General features: G+C 32.9%; 1 protein-coding gene across 1 annotated transcript in view; it reads right to left on the bottom strand.

Annotated features, from left to right (window-relative positions):
• Positions 1–1,285: 1,285 nt before the first annotated feature.
• LOC126890320 (neurexin-3-like) overlaps positions 1,286–24,700 on the bottom strand; it is a 104,087-nt gene continuing 80,672 nt past the window's right edge. The window contains exons 2-3 of the mRNA XM_050659184.1: positions 22,784–23,536; positions 1,286–1,414 (exon numbers count right to left, since the gene is read on the bottom strand). Of these exons, the coding sequence (XP_050515141.1) occupies positions 1,286–1,414; positions 22,784–23,368 (714 nt within the window). The 5' untranslated portion in view covers positions 23,369–23,536. The remainder of the gene's footprint in view (positions 1,415–22,783; positions 23,537–24,700) is intronic.

The following is a 24,700-nucleotide window of genomic DNA, read 5'->3' as shown; positions in this document are numbered from 1 at the left end:
ATAAATTTTTGTCAACATTTTCGAGAAGATAATTTTAATAATGTCTTTATATCTGATGAAAGTTGTTTCCAGCTTCGTGCAAATCATCTAAAAGTCCTATCAACAGAAAATATTACCGTTCAAATTTCCAAATTTCCCACTAAAATAATGGTTTGTGGAACAATATCTCAGCGTGGTGCTACACCTCTCTATATAGTTAATGGTACTGTCGATAGTGCGAAATATTGTGACATCCCTAATGGTTTTCTTCTTGAAACGGCTCAGGTTTTATATCCAGAGGGGTGGCGTTTTCAGCAAGATAATGCAAGATGCCATACTTCTGCTTATACTCAAGCTTGGATGCAAGAACGCGAATTGGCAATAGTTCCGTGGCCAGCAGCATCTCCAGATCTTAGCCCCATTGAAAACATATGGAGACTGATGAATATTGAAGTGGAACGAGTAGCGCCACGAGATAAAGAAGGTTTAATTCGGTCAGTTTTACAGGCCTGGAACACCATTACCGAAAATTATGGCCTTGACCTAGTTTCGGGTGTACCTTGACGTTTAGTTAAGTGTTTAGATTAAAATGTAGGTCGGAGGTTGTATAAGTAAATGAGGTGAATTATTTGTAGAAATTTTATATTTCAAGTGATAGAAATAAATTCCGTAAAATTATAATTCTGCTTTCTTTTTTCCGGATACTTTCTAGACGGACTATATTTATTTGCTCAGTGAAATATCCTTAGTATGGAGTAAGTATGGGATATCTCGTCGGTATACTGCGAAAACCAGATAAATTACAAATTTTAAAATATTGAGTTAAGTATACCAAATTTTCAGCTTTTTACGCTCTAGATACAGGTAAAACCCAATAAATGATACGACTTACCATTTAGCAGATAATTTGTGTAATAAACAAATAAGGTACACCTAACCAACTTTTCATTTTCAAATAAAACAATATATTGCTACTTATTTCCATAAAATCAAAGTTCTGTTGCATGTAAAACCAACTAAGCACACACATATATTTTGCCAGACAACAATATATTTCTACTGCTGCATATCTACCATATTCAGTAAAAAGGTGATAAGTGTCTTTAATACAGTGTGATTTATTTTGATTTACAGGTAAAACCAGGTAAGTGATCACACCTCGATCTTAAATTGAGGTTTAATCAGCTAGGTCTCTTAACTTGCTCAAACTAATGATAGAATATTATTTCCGATATATGCAACTTTCACTAGCATATCGAATAGCAAACACAACTGGTCCGCTTAATTCAAAATAAAGCACTAAACTTTAAAAACGTTTTTTCTCGATTTCGGTATTTTGACATTTACCTGGTTTTCGTAGGATACCGACGACTGTGGAATTTATAAGCTTAAGATGATAGGCGCAAACTTTCGGCTCCATTAATTTTCTCCAATCCTGAAAAAATATTAAATATTTTTGAAAAATTTAAAAGCAGATTAAAATACTACATTATTACCGAACGCGGAAAGTCCCTGAAAACATCTATAGGTTAATAAGTTACAGGGGTGAAAAAAAGACTGAATTTAGCGTGATTTTTAAGTTTAAATATCGCCGGTCCGGAATAAGAATGACGTAACTGCAAATTTTGTCAATTCCTGTTTATTGCGTAATTAACTTCTAAAATTCTATCTACAGATGATACAAAAGCGACAGAACTGCACGGGCGACACTACAGAGTATTTGCGTCGTTATTGAGATATGCACCATTTTAGACCTTGTTTCGGATAAATAGTGACGCATCTCTAAATAGGGTCGAAAATAGGGGGACTAAATTAAGGTAATGAAATTTGGCCCATTAGGGATGAAAATAAAAGCCATCGCGGTAAGAATGAACGGCATAGGTACTAAATATTTAAAAATATTGTACAGCAAAATTTTAAGAACAAGAATGACGCAACTGTAGATAGGGTTGGAAATGGGGGGATTAAATTAAGATAATGAAATTCGAACCAAAAGGGATGAAACTAAAAGCCATCACTGTAAGAATAAACGCGATATCGATGCTCCGGATAATTACACTTTACTTAATCACTATTTCTTCTTCTTCTCTTCTTTCTCGAAACTCCTTATGCTCCTTAGGGGCGTCGGAGGTTTTATTCATCTTCTATCCATCTCTTCCATTTCTTGCGGTCATTTGCTAACTCTTTCATTTGTTGATGTGTTTTTCCTTTTTCCTGTCCAATTTCTATAATCTGATCCATCCATCTCTTCCTTGGCCTCCCTTTCCTTCTTTTACCATATCTTTTTGATTCCATCACCTGTTTTGGTAGTCTTCCCTGGTCCATTCTGATAATGTGTCCATACCATTTTAATTTTCTTTTTTGTATCTTGGTTATTATCGATTCCTGTTTCAGTCTTTGTCTAATATCTTCATTCCTTATTCTGTCAAATTTCGTTTTTCCTGCTATTTTTCTTAGCTGCTTCATCTCCGCTGCGTTTATTGTACTGTCTATTTTTGCATTGTTTACCCATGTCTCACTTGCATATATTAAAGTTGGTACAGAGATTGCGCGGTATACCTTCAGTTTTATTTCTTTATCTATTTCTTTCTTTCCAAATATTGTTTTATTTAGTGCATAGTAGATCTTATTTGCTTTTGTCGCTCTATATGAGATTTCTTGATCAATCTTTCCATTATCTGATATTATTACTCCAAGGTATTCAAACGTCGAGACTGTTTCTATTATTTCGTTTTTGCACCTAAATATCGTTTGGTTTATTTCTTCCCTTTTCTTTTGGGTTACTATCATGGTCTTCGTTTTCTTTACATTTACCTCCACTTTCAAATTTTCTATTTCCTCCACCCATATATTGATTAGATTTTGCATTTTCTCTTTACTGTCTGCTATTATTACTATGTCATCTGCATATAGTAATCCCTCCATTCTCACTGGTACTAAATTCCTGTACCCTATTATTGACTGTAATTGCATTGACCTTCTTTTAGCGCTCTTCATTACTCTATCCATTACTAATATAAACAAAACTGGGCTGAGACTGTCCCCTGTTTTTTTCCTCTCCTTAGGTTTATTTTTGGCAATCTCTTTCCATTTATTTGTACTTTAGCAAGTACGTTTCTATACGTACTTTTTACCACGCTTACTATCTTTTGCGGGATTTGCAGATCTTCCATTACTGACCATATTACTTCTCTATTTATAGAATCAAAAGCAGCTTTACTATCTATAAACGTAATGTATAGGTCTTCTCCTATTTCGTTTTTCCTTTCAATTATATTTCTCATTATGTATATATTATCTGTTGTTCCTCTTTCCTTCCTAAATGCCGCTTGTTCTTCTTCTAGTTTTCCTTCCAGTTCTTTCCTGAGCTTCCTTTCTATTATCCCGGTGTAGACTTTATATGCCACTGATGGTAAGCATATAGCCCTATAGTTATCACATTCCGCTTCATCTCCTTTCTTGTGTATTGGTATCAATAAATTTTCTTCCCAGTCTTCCGGTATCTGTTCTGTTCTCCATGCTTCCCTCATTATTTCCAGCAGCCAAAGCTTGCCTCGTTCTCCCACGTACTTCATCATCTCCGAATCTATGTCATCGGCACCTTCCGCTTTTCCAGTCTTTATTCTTGCCAATCCTTCTTCAATATCTTTGATATGAATTTCGTCTACTCGGTTGTCTCTATCCACTTCTCTTGTCTGCTGTCCTCTCTCCTCATTTTGTTGGTTACTTGCCTCGAATTTTTCTTTATAGTGCTTATTCCGTATGGTTCAATCACTATTTAAATATTTAAAAAAATTTAGATGACGAATGACGCAACTGTAAAAAGGGTTGAAAATGGGGGAAGTATATTAAGATAATGAAATTCGAACCAATAGGGATAAAAATAAAAGTAATCATTGTAAGAATAAGCGCCATACCGATGCTCCTGGACGACTACTCCTCATTTAATCCCTATTTTAAATATTTAAAAATCGTTTTTTTTTGCTCTCCTGAGAAATTTGGCCTTTTTCAGTTACGTCTCTCTTAATCCGAACCGGCGATATCACATTCAAAAGAAGATTTTTATTTATTCTAAGGAACTTTCGACCCTCGGTAACAATTATTTAGCCTTTCCTTCTGCATTTACATTTTTCAAAAATATTTATTAGTTTTTTCAGAATTAAAAAAACAAATACATTTAACTAGCATTAGACCAGAAAGTTTGCGCATATCACTTCAATGAGCCAACACTTAAAAATGTTTCTTGATGCTATGCCTGTATAAAAAACTTGAGGAAAACATTCACAATGTCCAGTTCTGTTTTAGGAGAGGACTTAAAATAAGTTAGATTAATGATTATCATATTGCTATTATTTTCTCATACAAAAATATTAGGACGTAAACTGAGATACATATTATGCATAATTTATTGATTTTGATAAAGCAGTCCACAGAACAAGTTATGCCACTAACACAAAAATCGGGTATCGACGATTAAGATTTTGGCCTAATTTGAAGCTTATACTAACTGCAAAGGGCAACTGAAAGTATGGAATAAAATTTCATAAGGATTTCGAATAAAACCGAAAGATTATAAAGGCTGATTTTATCGTTAGTAGAGGATACGGAGCTTAGAATCCTGGCCTATACAGAAAAATGCGGGCGGGTGTGGGGTAATACTGCACTTTGGTTGCATTGGTGGTGTATTGGCTAAACGTGCAAGGCAGGGTATGGTGCTGATAGAAAAGGCATTCAGGCATCAAATATTCAAAAAATCTTTTCAGGCCATAATAATGAAAAGACCTTCTCCAACGCAATAAAAACTTATACTGAAATGATGGCATCTCCTGAGGTAAAATGTTCCGGAAATAAAATGAGCCTCCGTTCGGATCTCCGGGTGAGGACTATCTCAGGGGGAACACCATTACAGGTTAGAAAAATCAGGATAGGGCCTTGGAATCTTGGTTGTCTTACAGGTAAGAGTCTGGAGTTAGTGGATGCGCTCAAACGAAGAAGAGTTCAAATTGCTTGTATTCAAGAAACTAGGTAGAAAGGACAAAGGGCAAAAGAACTAGGTGAAGGATACAAATTGTGGTATGTAGGGAGTAATAACACTAGAAATGGAGTTGGTATAATTGCTGATAGTGAAATGAAAGATAACGTAGTAGAAGTTGTAAGAACGAGTGATAGAATGATGTCAGTGAAATTTGTAATTGATAAAGAGGTATTGAATGTTGTGTGTGTGTATGCTCCCCAAACAGGTCTGGGTGAGAATGAAAGAAGAGCTTTCTATGATCAATTAGGAGACGTACTGAGTGATATTCCAGCAGAGGAGAAAGTTATAATAGGAGGTGATTTCAATGCACATGTGGGCCAAACCAAGACAGGATATGAAACAATACATGGGGGATTAGGCTTTGGAACTAGAAATGAAGCTGGAGATGACATGCTTGAATTAGCAACAGCATTGGATATGGCGATTTTTAACACATTCTTTAAAAAGAGAGAAACTTAACTTATTACCTACAAAAGTGGACAACATCAATCCCACATAGACTACTTCATGATAAGGAAAGAAGACATACGTGAATGCAAGGACTGTAAGGTAATAGTTAGTGAGACAGTAAGTCAACAACATAAGCTGCTTGTTCTGGACATCGAAGTAAAAAGCGAAACTAAACAAAAACATCGAAGAGGACCACAAAAAATCAAGTGGTGGCTGCTAAAAGATGAGAAAAAAGGTCTATTCAGGAGAAGAATAGTAGAAAAAATATGTTGGAACATGACAGGTAGCCCTAATACAATTTGGAGAAAAATGGCCAGTAATATTAGAGAGACTGCTATTGAAATACTTGGGAAAACGTCAGGAAAAAAATTTGAGGATAAAGAGACTTGGTGGTGGTCAAACGAAGTACAAGGAAAAATAAAAGAGAAGAGAAAATTATATAAAAAGTGGCAAGAAACCAGATCCGACACAGATCTTCAAAACTATATGGTGGCGAAAAAGGAAGCGAAAGTAGCAGTAGCAAAAGCCAAAGCAGAAGCGTATTCAAACCTATACGATCAACTTGATACCAGGGAAGGCGAAACGAAGATATATAAAATAGCCAAACAGACAGCAAAGAAAGCAAAAGATTTTAATCAGATTAGATGTATCCGAGATGAACATAATAAAATACTAGTTTACGAAAGGGATGTCAAAAAGAGATGGAGAAAATACTTTGACAGCTTATTAAATGAAGAATTTGACAGACAGCCTGTAGAGCCAACGGAGACAGTAGCAGCAATGGTCACCAAAATAACAAACGAGGAAGTGGCTCAAGCGCTTCAAAAAATAAAGAAAGGAAAAGCGTTAGGACCAGATGATATTCCTGGGGAAGTATGGAGAGCATTGGAGAGACAGGAACAAGGTGGCTAGCAGGTCTATTTAATAGAATTATGGAAGTTGGACAAATGCCAGACGAATGGAGAAGCAGTATACTGGTACCTGTTTACAAAAACAAGGGAGATATACAACAATGTACAAACTACAGGGCTAGAAAACTGCTTAGCCACACCATGAAAATATGGGAAAGAGTAATTGATAGACGGATACGTGAAGAGACCGAAATATCCGAGAATCAATTTGGCTTTATGCAGGGTAGATCAACAACAGATGCAATTTTCATTATAAGGCAGTTGATGGAAAAATACAGGAGTAAAGAAACAATCGCTCATATGGTATTCAATGATCTTGAGAAAGCATATGATAGAGTTCCTCGAGAGATTCTTTGGTGGGCACTCAATAAGAAAGGAGTCCCTGGTGAATATGTAAAGATTGTGAGGGATATGTATGAGGGAGTAACGACTAGTGTTAGGACAGGTGTGGGAGAGACTGATAAATTTCATGTGAAAGTAGGATTGCACCAAGTCTCTGTGCTTAGTCCGTATTTATTCTCATTAGTTTTGGACCAGATAACAGCGAAACTACAGGGTAACATTCCATGGTGCTTAATGTATGCTAATGACGTCGTGTTAGTAGGAAATAGTGAAAGAGACTTAGAACAAAAACTGGAACAGTGGAGACAAGCTCTGGAGGAAAAAGGTTTAAAACTTAGTAGGACAAAAACAGAGTATTTGGAATGTTCATTTAAAGATGGAGTTACTACAAATAAAATGGTATCTTTGGATGGTGAAGTGATTGTGAAAAGCAATAGTTTTAAGTACCTAGGATCGGTATTACATAGTAATGGAGAAATAGATGGCGATGCATGCAGCAGAATTAAGGCTGGATGGATGAAGTGGAAAGAAGCGAGTGGTGTGTTGTGTGACAGAAAAATGCCAATGAAGCTGAAGGGAAAATTCTATAAAACAGCCTTAAGACCGGCTATGATGTACAGAACTGAATGTTGGGCAGTGAAAAAGAAAGAGGAACAACGAATGCATGTGGCGGAAATGAGAATGCTTAGATGGATGAGTGGAGTGACAAAGAAGGATAAAATTAGAAATGAGTATATAAGGGGAAGTCTAGGTGTGGCACCAATTGATGCCAAAATGAGAGAGCATAGGTTAAGATGGTTTGGTCATGTTCAACGTCGAGACGTTAATCACCCAATACGAAGAATAGCTGAAGTGCAGATTCCTGGAAGGAGTAGGAGAGGAAGACCAAAGAAGACCTGGGGGGAGACGATAAGGCAGGACATGTTGGTAAAGGGGATTGACATTGATATGACCCAAGATAGAGTGGTGTGGAGAAATGCAATTAGGGAAGCCGACCCCACATAAGGATAAGGCAAAGAGAATGATGATGACGGAGCTTAGAATATATCTATTTATTTATCAAATTTAGTAGTTATTGTAATAACCATTAAAACTGACTTAATATCTCTTTTAACCTTTCGATGACCAAACTTTTTTTGTTACACGGATGATCAACGGGGGTAAAAGATGACCCCAAGTCAAAAATGACAATTGACAAAAGAAATAAGTTTTTTAAGAAATAAAACAATGTATTCGTAATTTTAATATTACTATTGTATCAATAAATGATAAATAAACATTAGTAAAATATATTTCAATCACAACTGAACCAAAACAGGAATCATCATTCTGAAAATAGAACTAAAGCACTAAAAACAATTCCACATAATAGACGGTATTTACTTAATATAAAATTGAAACATGGAAGGACAGTCGAGTTCGTCTTTGACCTCAAATTCAGAAAAAAAAAATTATTTGTCATAAAATATAGGGAATTTTTTTTATTACAAAATATGAGGGTATCTATAATGATATTAAAGTTAAATAAAAAAATAATGAGTTTAAAATTGAAAATATTTCTGAATTTATTAAATAAAAACATACATTGGGGTCAAAATTTTCCCTCCTCCTTGCTCATCTGAAGGTTTATCCCACCGCTGTCACCAATGTTACTTCTTTAAAATCACTTTTGTCGAAAACTCAGACAAAAAAGATTTTCTGACATTGTAAACCTTACGAGATATTTGAGAATATTCGATGACATCTTAAAACCATTCTAGATTTTTAATATTTCTTCTGCGCCAAAAGACTATTTCTATACGGAATAAATCTTACATACCTCTCGTAACAATAGGGAATTTAAAATCTTTTATTTAACTAGTGTGTGTTTTTGAACTTTGAACTTTTCCCATCGCCTTTGAAACACCTCAAGTGCCCTTATACAAATGCCAATACCCGAGTATAAAAAAAAACGAATGTATGTATATAGCATTTATTGTGACAGATCGTAGGTATTTTATTTTTAACATTCTGAATAAATTTGCAAGTTTTGCGAAATTCATAATCATTTATTTTTCTTCTTAGTCCTGTGTAAGTCTTAGTTTATTTTAGTAAGCCATTATTATTCTAAATTATTCATACTTAAAACAATGTAATAAGTTTTAACACTTAAACTCTCGAATTAGCAAATATATTCCTACTCGAAATAAGCGAAATAATAGAAAATAATTCGAAAACTACAGAGGAATAAAAGCCTCATCGCTACAATGGAAAGAATATATGGCAGGATCAGCAGGACAAAAATAGAGAAAAGTATAGAAGTTAAAATCGGTAAAGAACAAGCAGGATTCATAGCAGGGAAATAATTTTAGATCATTTGAATACAACAGACAATAGAGGAAAAAAAGCTAAGAACAGAGAATACCCTTAGGAAGGGATACGACACCGTGAGAAGGAAAGAACTGTACAATGCAGTCACAAAAATACAAATACCGGCTAACCTAACACAAGCAATCAAGAATATATGTATACAGGAGAAATGAATTATATAATACATATATAAAAATCAGAAACAAGATATTTGACCACTTCAAGACCAATCCTTGGAATACAACAAATCCACATATTTATGTTTCGTGGACCTTAAGAAAACATTTTTACAGGGCCACATTAAAGGACTTTATCCATTGGTTATACTCGAGAGAGGTACCTCTAGGAATAATTATTAAAACGATTGAAAACATCTACCAGAACAACACAATAAAAGTAAAAGTGGAAGATGAACTGACTGACCCAATTGAAGCCGGCAATGGGATAAGACAGGGGGATTCCTTGAGTCCTTTATTATTCAACCTGATCATGGACGAAATAATAAAAAAATTAAGAACTAAAAAAAAGGATACTAAATGGGAGAAAAACAACCTTAAATAACCTAGACAAGGCGAAAACGGCGGGTTCGTTGGGAAAAATATTCCCATGAGATTTTTTTGCATAATTACATACGTGAGACATCCCAGAATAAGGTTCAAGAAGTCGCCCATGTGAAAAGTGGGCCAATTTTTATTTAACAATTTTTTTTAATCGAATTGCAAATATCAGTATTTTTGGCCCGGAAAATTTTTTTTTGTAGATTTTTTGGACCATTCTGGATAGAAAAGGTTTCTTATAATTTTTCTCTAAAGTTTATCGTTTTCGAGTTATAAGGAATTTAAAATGGAAAAAAACGAAAAGTGGCGAATTTTAAGCTTAATAACAATAACTCGGTTATAGTCCATTCTTTCACGGTTTTTGCTCTAAATTTTAAAGAACCGCTTGGATTGACATGAAATTTGGCACACGTATAGCTTACATGTCAAAGAAAAAAAGTGATATTGTGCCGATGTGTGCTTTTGCCCTGGGGGTGACTTTCACCCACTCTTGGGGGTGAAAAAATATATGTCCAAACTAAGTCCGGAAATGGGTAAACTTACTGATTTTAAGTAACTTTTGTTCTATAGGGCTTTTTCGCCAAGTCAACAGTTTTCGAGTTATTTGCAAGTGAATATGTTCATTTTTCAACAAAATAACCACAATTTTAGATTTAGGTTTTTCGCAAATAACTCAAAAAGTAAGTATTTTGTCGAAAAAAACGTTCTTAGCAAAAATATAGCCTATAAAAAACTAAAAAATGGTGTACGCGTTAGGTCTCTGGATCTCGTAGAACCAGAGTTATAGCCAATGAAAAATAGATTCATATTCACCAAATTTCACATAGAATATTTCGACGTGAAATATCCAAAAAAATAAGCACTTTTTGGGGAAAACCTATTATAACTTTTTTAAAGTGTTTAAAAAAAGCTTTATTTCTGTTTTTACAAAAGTTTCTAGCTTCAAATTTAAGCAAGTTACGCTCAAAATAAAGTTGGCCCCTTGTATTTTTGCAAAAAAAAATCGGGAAGACCACCCCCTAATTAGCAACTTAAATTAAATTTATCGTTACCGCTCCACAAATTATTTTACTTATGTTGTGTTTATATGATCTGTAAGTTTCATCGATTCAAAGTGCTTATTTTTAAAAAAATTTGGTTTCAAAACAAAATTTTTAAAAATTTAAATTTTGAAAAATATGCTTTTTTTCAAAATAACTTAAAAATTGTTAGAGATACTAAAAATCTCGAAAAACAAAAAAAGTCAGATTTGCTTTTCTGAATATCATGTATTTTTTTGTTTTTCTGTTAGACAAAAATTGATTTAGATTTGGTAATTCTAAATTTGCATACATTCGTTATCAGTGACTCGTTCAACCCCTTAACTACAGCCCTTTCAATAATAAAAAATTTGAACCGATGAAACTTACAGATCATATAAACAATATATACACGTGTCAAGAAACTTGTAAAGGCGTAACGATTAAGTTCATTTAAGATACTAATTAGGGGGTGATTTTCTAGATTTTTTTACCAAAACCAAAAGGGACTAACTTTATTTTGAGCGTAACTTGTTTAATTTTGATGCTAGAAATTTTTTTTATAAAACAAAAATGAAGCTTTTTTTAAACAATTCAAATAAGTTGTAATGAGTTTTCCCCGAAATGTGCTTTATTTTGGTTATTTCACGTTAAAGTATTCCATTCGGAATTTGACGAATATGAACCTATTTTTCATTAGCTATAACTCTGCTTCTACTAGGTCTAAAGACGTGATATATACACCATTTTTTTAAAATTTTTACAGGCTATATTTTGCTACGAATGTTTTTTCGACAAAATACTTACTATTTGAGTTATTTGCGAGAAAGCGCCTAAAAGCGTGGTTATTTTGTTGAAAAAATCAACATATTCACTGCCAAATAACTCGAAAAGTATTGACTTAGTGAAAAAACTCTATAGAACAAAAGTTACTTAAAATTAGCCAGTTTATCCATTTCCTGACTTTCTTTGGACGAATATTTTTTCACCCCCAAGAGGGGATGAAAATCACCCCCAGGGCAAAAGCACATATCGGCACAATATCACTTTTTTTCTTTGACTTGTTAGCTATGTGTATGCCAAATTTCATGCCAATCCAAGCGGTTCTTTAAAATGTAGAGGTTTTGCAATATTTTACCGTTAAAGAACGGACTATTAAAAGTTATTATTATGAAAGTCAGAAAGTGACTAAATCAAAGTTTAATACCCCCTACAAGATCCTGAAGAAATTTTTGTCATTATTTTATTACTAAGATGTTAGTTTTAAGTAATAATATTGAGCGCCATGCACGTGGTAGCCGGCCGCATATACTGAGTGCGAGAGAGATGCCACTCCGGCAGTCCAATTGTGCATCTTACTTGAACTCAAACTTACGGCCGCCTACGTCGTGCATGGCGCTCATTATTATTACTTAAAAATAACAGATTAGTAATAAAATAATGACAAAAATTTCTTCAGGATCTTGTAGGGGGCATTAAACTTTGATTTAGTCACTCTCTGACTTTCATAATAATAACTTTTTACCGAGTTATTAAGCCTTGAAAATCGCCATTTTTCGTTTTTTTCAATTTTAATAGCTTATAACTCGAAAACGATCAACTTTAGAGAAAAATTATAAGACCTTTTTTATCCAGAATGGTCCAAAAAACCTACAAAAAAAATGTCCGAGCCAAAAATTTGATTTTTGCATTTTGATTAAAAAAAATTGTTAAAAAAAAATTGAACCACTTTTCACGTGGGTGACTTGTTGAACCTTATTCTGGGATGTCTCACGAATGTAATTATGCAAAAAAATCTCATGGGAATATTTTTCCCAACGGACCCGCCGTTTTTGCCTTGTCTAATCTGCTATGCAGACGATGTAATATATTCTCTAAAAGTGAAGATAATTTTCCAACGTATGCTGCACCAATTTAACATAACTGTCAGAAAATTTAACATGTTAATTTCCTCAAAAATGACAAAATGCACGATTATAACAAAGGATCCAATAAGATGTAAATTGGAGCTGGAAGGTCAGATAATAGAACAAGTGATGGAGTTTAAATAGGCATCACATTATCTAGCTACGGAAGGCTCGAAACAGAAGTGGAAAATCAAGTGAATAGAGCAAACAGAGCCGCAGGTTGCCTGAATGACACAATATGAAGAAATAAAAATATCAGAAAAGAAATGAAAGGCAGAATTTACAAAACAGTCATCAGACCAATAATGACATACGCGGCAGAAACAAGACCCGACACAGAGAGGACAAAAAATTGCTCGAAAGCATATTTTATGATATTTTTATTTACTTGTTACGTTAAAAATATCTATATCTAACAATTTTAAAGCTAATTAATTCTCACGAAAACCATAAATTACACAAAAAAAATAACAAAAAATTAAAAAAAAAATTAAAAAAGAATTTCTACGTATCACTACGATCTTCATCGAGGCACTTACGAGCGGAAAGCGATGTTAAAAAAAATCTCATCAAGTTATCGCGGAAAAGGATAAAATGTGAGATTTTTTCTCACGACTGCTCCCGGGTTAATTAGTTATAAACACATTTCATACGACACGCTTTCACGGAATTAGCTTTTGAAAGCTGTAGTAATATTCTACCTTTTAATTTAATAGCACTACAACACATCAAATTTAAAATGTGCTTTCAATAAATTATCGTATTTATTCGTCATGGGATTTTAATATAACGGATATTTAAATTAAATATTAAAAATGTAGATCAGTTTTCACATCCATAATATATTTTTATAGTAATCCTGTTTACTCGATAAAACGTATTCCACGAATTAAAGGATGTTTTAGTATTATATTATTAATTATGTAGTTTATTTGTCATCGTCATACCAATTATTATTTATGCAAGTTATGCTTACTTCGTGTTCACTGAGCCATAGCGTAAACGAATGTCTACGTTCTTAGAAGTCTGAAATATCAGGAAACACTTTCCAAAATTTGTTTTTGTGTGTGTATATGTGTGTGTGAAAATATAGGCCAGGTTAATAAGACAAAAATATACCCTGTTCGTGACACTCCAGCACCCAGGGTACAATTAACTGTCAAAAAATGGGATTTCCCCTTTTTTTTAAAATCAACGGAAAACAGTGAAACTTATGATTTTTTTAGTATAAGTATCTTCGAGATTATGGAAAATGCTTTAAGATCCCTTATTACAAAGTTTTATATACTCATTTATTGTTAATATAATTGCGAAAAAATTCGGAATTGCAAAAAAAATATTTTCTCAATAACTGTTGTAAAAATTAGTGTACAGCTTTGAAATTTTTTTCAAATGAGGGTTCTTTGGTGCTTAATATGTGATAAAGATTTCAAAGTGATTCATTCAATTGTTTAAATTTTATTCAAATTGTTTATCCCAGAGAGCATTTTTTGCAATAACATAAGTCAGAAAAAAATGACCTTAGAACCATTCCACAGGTGTCAAATGAAAGAGCATGAGCTGTATTTTCAACATGGTTTAACAAATTGAATAAAACATGCATTTATCAGTAATAAATAATTATGCAAAAGTATCGTCAATTTTTCTTTATAAACGTTTTGAATAACTTTTTCCAAAAAAATTACCCTTTTTACCCTGTTTTAAGTGCACAACTACCAAGTAATATTATCTATATCATTATTGATAAAAAATTGTAATAAATATGTATACTTTCTTATATAACAAAATAAAAAGTTTATAAGGAAAGATTTACGATACTTTTGCATAATTATTTATTACTAATAAATGCATTTTTTATTCACTTTTTTTAAACCAAGTTGAAAATATAGCTCCTGCTCTTTCAAATGACACTTGTGAAATGGTTCTAGCGTCATTTTCTTCTGACTTATGTTATTGGAAAAAAATGCTCTCTGGGATAAACAATTTGAATAAAATTTAAACAATTGAATTAATCGATTTGACATTTTTATCACATATTAAGCACAAAAGAACCCTTATTTGACAAAAATTTCAAAGCTGTACACTAATTTTTACAACAGTTATTGCGAAAATATTTTTTTTAAATACCGACATTTTTCGCAATTATATTAACAATAAATGAGTATATCAAACTTTATAGTACGTCATTTTAAAGCTTTTTCCATAGTCTCGAAGATATTTGTACTAAAAAAATCGTAAGTTGCACTATTATTTAGTTAATTTGAACTATAAAGTTAATTTGAAAAAAAAGGGAAAATGCCATTTTTTGACAGTTAATTGTTTATAAATAAAAATGGCCGCCAGATCCTACGCAGGAAATAGTTACAATTTGCTCTTATAGGTATTACCTGTCGAAAAATCGCTTCAGTACCCTGGCTATTCAAGTGTCATGGAAAAAACCTTATTACCCTGGACTAATATGGCTTGGATGCAGGTCCGTTAGACACCAATTTATCCTTGTTTATACCTTAGTCATCTATTTAATTAGTTTTGTTATGCTTATACCTGTTTCATTTAAATGGCTATATTTTTTTGCAAATAGTTAATAAGTCATTTAATGTCTGATTGATATATTATTTGACAAATAATGACGTGATTTCAAATTAGTTAAATATGATATGATATATTTCCCTAAGGACGCTATTTTTCAAAATAACGCCCTAGGGTATTAAATTTAAATAACTTGTTAAATATTGTCAAGTTAACAAATTATAACAACCTAAGTAAAACTATGGTTATCACAATTACGTTACGACTATTGCTGGTAAATTACTTATTTCAAAAACTAATTAATTCAAAATTCATTCAAATTTTTTGCATATAAAGAATATTTAGTCGGACATTAAACGTTGAAGGCACCACGGGTATTATGGATAATAGCGCTTTCAGTCATTAGTCATTATATACACAATATTGACCTTAAGCGATATTATCGTTAGAGTAACCTTGGTACCTTAATACCTATAATTATCCAATTTCATGGTAACTTAGTAGATACTCTATAATAATAATTGGAATCTCTTGCAAAAAAACTGCGAAGTGAATAGCTTTACGCGCTTCAATTACAAATTTAATATAATTTTACTATTATTTCGTAGAGGGCTGAACCTGTTTTATAAATAACCTGTAGAATGTAAAAGGCTAAAAATGACAGTTTAAATTGGCATTATTTTTTCTAGGGTCGATGCATACTTGCGTCTTTTGAACGCAACGTCTTTGCACGCTGCTACCAAGCTGCGTGCGATCGCTAGCGGTTGAACACTACATGAGTTGAGATTAGGCACTGCACACTCGCGCTGAGCCGCGGCGTGCAAGCTGCTTGCGAGTGACTTGCAAGCCGCATGGACCGAGAGCACGCCTGTTTCTGCTACGCCGCTATTGTACGCGGCTTGGCAGTCTGTGCTAGGCAATCAGTGAGAACACGTTGACCGCGCGATAGATTTCAACGTAGCGTAGATACATAGCTGTTTATTTCTGTCGTGTATTGATGCCGAGAAACAGCTCAAATGTGTGTTGATGGGAAACTTGGCTTGAAAACCAGTCAAGTGCATGCAGCTTAAAAACACTCAAGTGTGCATCGAACCTAAATATAATAACATGATACTATAAATAACGAGATAGTATCTTCCCGTAGCTCAAATAGGTTCGAGTTTGCGCATGATGACGTTACTGGAGACCGGAAGTTGAATTTGAATTCTTGTTAAAGTTAAATGGGATTTGTATGCATTCGGTGATGAAATATTTAATTAGCAACATAACATTAAAATTCAATGTATGCGAAAAAAATTTAGATCCGAGATTCATGTTAAAATAACTATTTTTGGTCCCAGAATATTTGGTCAAAAATAAAATATAAAATATACTTAGCTTACAACCGCGAACAATTCAAACTACTCGGACATTACGAATGTTTACGAACCCTTACGAACTTGCCGGTATCCAGTTACGTCACGACTTCAGGATGTGTAATAATATTATCTTGTTAATTTTTAGTATCATGTATTCAGTGATTCTAAACCTGTGGGGCGCGCCCCCCTAAGGGGCGCACTTTTAGCAATGAGGGGGCGTGAAAATATAAAAAAAAAACACCTAAAACATTGACTAATTTACTAAAATCAAAGCAAAACAAAATTCTGACAAACAAAAAAATAAAACACCCATGAACAAGGAGTTATACATAGTTATGAGCACTGAATATTAAATCAACTAATTTAATCTAAATTAGTGACTTCCTTGGGCCTGTTTTGCAGAGCAAAGCTTATCAAAACAGGGTGTAATATTAGAAATAAACGCTCTCAGTTCTTTCTCTATATTTAGCTGCGATCTATATTTGGTCTTTAAAGCAGCCATCGCGGAAAATCCTGTTTCGTAAAGGTAGGATGGTGAAAACGGTAATAGTATACGAAACGCTCTGGTTTTCAGTGCAGAAAACTCATCATTTACCCCTGCCCAAAATTCAAAGAGGGATCTAATGTTAAATTGTTTCTTGATTTCGGAATTTGCTGTGAAATCTATGAAGGTTTCTTCTTCTGCAGTAGAGAGCTCTTCGGGTGTAATTTGAAACGGATTCCCGACCCACTCATAACTATTAGGTAAGTATTAATTGGTCGTCGGCAAAAAAGTATCTTTTAAAATTTTTTGTCAGCATTGCTAAATGATTTTCAATGGTTACAAAAACAACTTTCACGTGTTGTTCTTCAACCTGGTAAGTTTTAAAACATTCATCCACATTTTCAAATATTTCTAGGTTTTTTGCTTTAAATTTTTGCTCCACAATTTCAATTTTCTACAGAAAGCGTAAATTTTATCATTCGTATCAAATATATGTGTATTGGCCCCTTGAAGTTGTAAGTTCAAAATATTTAGTTTCTCGAATATATCAACCAAGTAACTCAATTTCATCAAAAATAAACCATCGTGAAACATCTTGGCTTGCGGCCTCTTTTCTTCTTCTAGAAAAATGGCGATTCCATGTCTTAATTCAAAACACGTTGTAAAAATTTCCCACGTAATAACCAGCTTGCTCACAATAAAATAATAATGCTGAATGTACCGCATCCATGACTTTGCAAAGTAAAGAAAAGATTCTAGTTTTCAAAGGTCTCATTTTTATGTAGATAATTAACTATTGTTACAACCGTAGTTAGCACAATATTCAAGCCAGAGCTTCTCTGTTGATCATACAGTGTCTCTATGTTTGCTTCATTTATACATATAATCATTTAACATAGCAAATAATGCAAGCACTTTGCTATCAATTATACAGGGTGTAACGAAAATAGAGGTCATAAATTTAATCACATATTCTGGGATCAAAAATAGTTCGATTAAACCTAACTTACCTTAGTACAAATTTGCACATAAAAAAAGTTACAGCCAATTGAATTTACAAAATGAAAATCGATTTTTTCGAATATATCGAAAACTATTAGAGATTTTTTATTGAAAATGGACATATGGCATTCTTATGGCATTAGTATCTTAAGAAAAAATTATAGTGAAATTTAGACACCCCATAAAAATTTAATGGGGGTTTTGTTCCTTAAAACCCCCCCAAACTTTTGTGTACGTTCCAATTTAATTATGATTGTAGTACCATTAGTTAAACACACTGTTTTAAAAACTTTTTTGCCTCTTAGTACTTTTTCGAAAAGTCAGTTTTTATCGAGATATTTTGAATATTTGTCAAATCCACCACATATTTGTATATGGTTAAGGTAGTCCTGTCGCCAGGGGGGGTACAACAGCCTCGTTAATTCAGATGGACTTACTCAAGTTTTTTTTATGTATTTTGACCCGTAGAACACGAATTTTTTGGGTAACAGTTGATCCGGATGTCGATAAGATTGTTATAGACCAAGAACTTGAGGAATCAAATAACAGCGATTTTTGGCAAAACAAAACAATATTTTGTATTTTTTGGGCCATTTTAAGTAAAAAATATTTCTACAAGTTTTTTCGTAGGATGCACAGTTTTCGAGATAAACGCGGTTGAACTTTAAAAAAATCGAAAAATTGCAATTTTTGAACCCGAATAACTTTTGATTAAAAAATAAAATAGCAAGTCTGCTTACCGCATTTGAAAGTTTAAGTCAAATTATATCGGTTTTGATTATTTGCATTGGTAAAAATTTATTTTTTTATTGTTTAACAAAGCTATAAACACGTAGGGTTTCCCGTGCTTTTACATGCGTTTTAACGCATGTAACGTAGAAATAGTCTTGATTGCACTAGTACCTATTCTACCTACTCGTTCGATTTTAAATGAGAAATCATAGAAACATCACTCACGCACTAGTTGTTTGTAGCTTTGTTTAGCAATAACACAATAAATTTTTAGCAATGCAAATAATCAAAACCGACATAATTTGACTTGAACTTTCAAAGGCGCTAAGCAGAATTGCTATTTTATTTTTTAATCAAAAGTTATTCGGGTTTAAAAATTGCAGTTTTTCGATTTTTTGAAAGTTCAACCGCGTTTATCTCGAAAACTGTGCATCCTACTAAAAAACTTGTAGAAATATTTTTTGCTTAAAATGACCCAAAAAATACAAAATATTGTTTTGTTTTGCCAAAAATCGCTGTTATTTGATTCCTCAAGTTCTTGGTCTATAACAATCTTATCGACATCCGGATCAACTGTTACCCAAAAAATTCGTGTTCTACGGGTCAAAATACATAAAAAAAATTTGGGTAAGTCCATCTGAATTAACGAGGCCGTTGTACCCCCCCTGGCGACAGGACTAAGGACGATGATGGAGACTTGTAATAATAGGAAAATTTATTTATGATTTACATTGTTAGGTATATTTTGAACCATATTAAAAAAGAAGCCACATCTCGATAAAAGGTGCCTTGTAGAAAAAATACAAAGAAGCAAAAAAGTTTTAAAAACACTGTGTTTAACTAATGGTATCGCAGTAATAGTTTAATTGGAACGGACACAACCATTTGGGGGGTTTAAAGGAACAACACCCCCATAAAATTTTATGTAAACATATTAAAAAAGTAGCCGCAACTCGATAAAAACTGCCTTATCAAAAAAATACCAAGAGCCAAAAATTTTCTAAAAATATTGAATTTAACTAATGGTATCACAATAATAATTTAATTGGAACGTACACAAATGTTTGGGGGGGTTTAAGGGAACAAAACCCCCTTAAAATTTTTATGGGGTGCACAAATTTCACTATAATTTTTCTTTAAGATACTCCTGCCATAAGAATGCCACATGTCTATCTTTAATAAAAAATCTGTACGAGTTTTTGATATATTCGAAAAAATCGATTTTTATTTTGTAACTTTAAAGGGCTGTAACTTTTTTATATGCGTATTTGTACTAAGGTAAGTTAGGTTCGTTCAAACTATTTTTGGTCCCAGAATATGTGGTTTAATTTATGACCTGTATTTTTGTTACACCCTGTATTGGTTTGCAGAAAAGTAGTTCTGCTACTGATCTGCCATCACAAAATCGAACGTAGGCAATAAAATGAGCATATTTATTGCTACTGTTGCCTCATCAAGCTGAATCGAAAACGGCTTTTCACGCAACTTCCTGATTAGCTGATCCTGTACATATTCAGCTATATCACCAATTCGGCGGGCAACAGTATCATTTGATAGAGGTATAAACTCCAATTTTTTAGCAAAATTATCTCCAAACACAGTTTCTACAATTTTGATTGCAGTTGGTAATATAAGATCTTCACCAATAGTGTTAGGCTTTTTAGATCTGGCTATTTAATATCAGACTTTATAAGAGGCAAGTAAAGCTATTTCATTCACAGTCAAAGTTTTTATTAAAACTAATTTTTGCTTTTCACGCCGGTTTAATTTTAACTCGAAGAATTCTCGGGGTTTGTTAATGTACTCACTACGAAGCGTTTCCCAATGTCTTCTTAGTTTATTAGGTTTCATGCTGCTCAAGTTATATTATTATTGCATAGATATATTGTTATTGAACGAGGGGGGCGCGGTGAAAATAATTATGGAAAATTGGGGCGTAAATGGTAAAACGTTGAGAAACGTTGTTTGTATAATAATATACAAATGAACTTAGAAGTTTATGTAAACCTATGTGTACATGGTGACCGTACACCATGTACGCATAGGTTGTAGAAGAGAACAGAAAAGATAAAATAATTATCCTTAAATAATTCTCAACATTTTCAATTTTATGAAGACTATTTAGCAGTAAATAATTTGTTTACTTTTATTTCTACTTTGATTAACCTTACTTGATAATATATTACTTATAGTTTTAGAAATCAATTATTCTTATTATTAATAATAGTGGAGTCACTGAAGGTGGATATGAGCTATTGCCTCCGATTTCGTTGAACCTCCATCGATTTGCATGAAAATTGGTGAGTGGTTAGGATATATCTCAAGAAACAAAGGTGACATGGTGTCAACTTGCGCTTTTACCCTGGGGGTGGGTACCACCGTTTCTCGGGGGTGAAAATTATTTTTTTAAAAATAACCCCATAATCCGATAGAGGGACAAATTTAAGGCAAAATTTGTTATATAAAGTTATTAAAATAAATCAAAGCTTTTTGAGTTATTAAAGATCAAAGATTTTAATTTTTCTTGAGAAAAATGCATGTTTTTAACCAATTTTTGATCAATAACTCAAAAAGTGTAAGTTTTTGTAAAAAAGTTATAATTATTAAAATTGAAGCTAATAAAAAATTAAATAAATTCCTTACTAGAAAAAACTTTTAATGTTAACTAAAAGTGAGTTATAGGTAAACGAATGTATATTTTTTTCGGCGAGTAAAAAACTCTAAGTATTCAAGCTGAAATAACGGGAAATTGATGCATTTTATAACATAAACTTATTAAACATTTGTCAAAGTACTTAAAAATATATATCAAATGAGCCCCCGAACATATTGATAGCGTTAAAATTTATCCTCCAAAACTTTTCAAAATTTATGTTTTAAAAATTTTTCCAAAAAATGTTGTTTTTATTTTAATAACTCCGTTCGTGTTTAAGATATCAGGTTCATCTAAAAACTGTTTGAAAGTTAATTCCAAGTGGTATTTTTAATCACGTTAAACCTAATCTTTCTTTCTCACTTTTTTAAAAAATAGAAGGTTAAATGACCCCGGTTGCATGGTTCCCACAGCAGAATTTAAGATTTTAACGTTTCTATCTCGGTTATTTTTTACCCTATAGAGATAGTAGAGGTAAAATAATTGGCACAGAAAAAACTAAAATTTGGTTATATATAATTTTTTACGGATATTGAGTATTTTTGGAGTTATTATCAAAAGAATATGAGAATTACAATAATTTTAAAAAATATGATTTTTTTAAATTATACCTTTTTTCAAAAATATGCATTCTAAATCGGTCAATTTTATCTAAAACATTACTTATGCTAAGATAAAGAAGTTCTTGTAAGGATTACTATAAATTTTAATTTTTGTGGAAATGGTGTATGTTTTATTTTTCACTTTTTCCTAAAAAATTCGATACGTTTCTTTTATTTTCATTATAACTTGCTTAATTTTGACGCTAATACCTTGTTCTGAAGCTTATTTGATAGGTATTCCGAAGTACTTTGACAAAAATGTTTAGCAGGAATATTTTTTAAATACATTGCATCGTTTTCCCGTTATTTAAGCTTGAATACTTAGATTTAAGTACTCGTCGGAAATAGTACACATTCAATTGCCAATAACTCACTTTGAACTAACATTAGTTTAGTTCTTTATGTAAGGAATGTATTCAATTTTTTATTATCTTCAATTTTAGTAATAATAACTTTTTTGTAAAAGCTTATAGTTTTTGATTTATACGTGAAAAACCGATTTAAAACATTCATTTTTTTACGAAAAAATAAAATTTTTGGTCTTTAATAACTCAAAAAGTGTAGATTTATTTTAATAACTTTATATAACAAATTTTGCTTATAATTTGTCCCTCTATGGACTTATGGTATTATTTTTAATGAAATAATTTTCACCCCTGAGAAGGGGTGGCATCCACCCCCAGGTAAAAGCGCAAGTTGGCATCATGTCACCTTTGTTCATTGAGGTATGCTCTAATTACTCACCAATTTTCATGAAAATAGATGGAGGTTCAACGAAATCGGAGGTGAAAACCTTCAGTGACTGCACTATAAGTGGATAATCATGAATTACTACAATTTGTAGTAAAAATGCAAAATATTTATTAGAACTTACCCTATGATCCTTAGGCCTGGTTTCCTGCCGCCTCGGTGTGCCGCCTTCAGCATCTGGATAAATAAGATTTCTAACCGCTCCGACAAACCGCGGCTCGAAAATCACACTCGGTAACGCGAGCAACGTTAACTTCGTATTATACCACGTCGGCATACCTCCCACGAACACGTCCGAATTAGTAGTAAACCGCCCGAAGTTGAACTCTTTTCCTCTGGAGGTCCTCATTTGAGACACCCCATCTACAGTTAGTATCGTCCTGTCCTCATGTCTCTGAACATGGACCTTATGCCAGTGACCGTCGTTTAAGTCTCTACCTACAGTTATGATCTGAGCACCACCTCCCAAGTTGTACCTCAAGCGCAACGCTCCCTCCACTAGCTTGATCTCGAAAAAATCGTAAGTGCCTCCGTCGTCGGTGTAAAGCAACAAGCCGTTTGGTTGATCTGTCTTAAATTCAAACTCTAAGCTTCCATTAGTACCACCACCCCATTTTCTGAACTGAGAGAATGAGTTGGCTGAGCCGTCTAATAGAAAACCGTCCGCTAAACATAGGTAAAATACGATAACTAAAGTTGGATAATACATATTTGAGCTTAAAACAGACTACGAACTGTAAAACTTTGGATCTGAAATTTTAGCGAACTCAACACTTATCACTAAATAACGCATGACGAAAACAGTTGGTAGAAGAACTCGATATGTTTCTTTGGAAAACCAGAGATGGGAGTGCACTTAAGTGATTGTAGGAACAAGCTGAAAAAGAAAAAAATAATTAAAGATTTGAAACACACAGTTAAACGTTAAAGAAATGTTTTAAATTGAATTAAGATTTATGAAAAATATAAAATATGCAAAAATTAGTAGCCCGGCAATTTTACTTGTACAAAACCTCTAATTTAGTGTTACCCAAAATCGGTCTTGGTTTTGCAGTCTTGGTCTTGTTCTTGAGTTTTCGCAAGACCAAGACCAATACCGTCTGATTTTAGCAAGAACAAGACTAACCGTGCAAGATTTGGGCAAGAACAAGACTAAGACTGCGAGACTCTTACGTCTTGCAGTTAGGACTGAGTGTCGTTTTAAGGAGTACATAGTTCAGGTATATGTTTAGAGACTCTATGAGACGCAAAAAATTATGTAACAAAATTTTTTAAAATTGGGCTTATGCGCATTACTAAGAATAAAATAACCATACATAACGAATCAAAATATACATTAAAAGAACATTTGACACATTTGATACGTACTCAGAGGTCATAATTACAACGTAAAAATAAAATAGTTTGTACATGCTTTCCCAGCAGACCGACTTTCCATCTTAGCTTAGCCGATAAAAGATAAAATAAGGTTAGCATACCTTCTATTAAGGATAGTCACTCAATAATTATTTTTTTACTTTATAGTAGGGGAGTGAAGTATGCTAAATGTGCAGTCACTCAAGCGCTTTGGGGACCTATTGGGTTGTGAAGAGTAGATCCTAAACCCAAAGAAATTTAAGTAAAGTTTTCTATTTTAGTAGGGACTTTTCATTCTCTAATTAATTTTCCATTTCCATCAATCGTTTTTTCTGATTATAGCGCCATCTATCCATAAGTTGAAAAAATGTTTCAAATAAAATTTGCTTATTTTTACGCAAAGATTCCAAATCTGGAATAAAAATTTGGGCTCCTTTTTAAGATTTTAAAGTAATCCCCCACCCAACCTCCGTGGGGGGTCATGTTTGGCACCATTCGGTAGATTTTTCAAAAATATTAATTAATTTGTTTTACGAAATATCTCGGTATTTGTTAGTTTTTCGATCTAACGCTCATTTCTCGAATTATTCGCTTTTTTTTGTGAAATTTTTAACTCACCCATTTCCTAACGCCCCGCTCAAATCGTCAGATTTTTTAAATATACACTGTTTTGCATCTCCTTAAC

This window comes from Diabrotica virgifera, chromosome 8 (genome assembly GCF_917563875.1).
Source record: "Diabrotica virgifera virgifera chromosome 8, PGI_DIABVI_V3a".
Taxonomy (NCBI): Eukaryota; Metazoa; Arthropoda; class Insecta; order Coleoptera; family Chrysomelidae; genus Diabrotica; species Diabrotica virgifera.
This window is presented reverse-complemented; position numbering and strand designations above follow the sequence as displayed.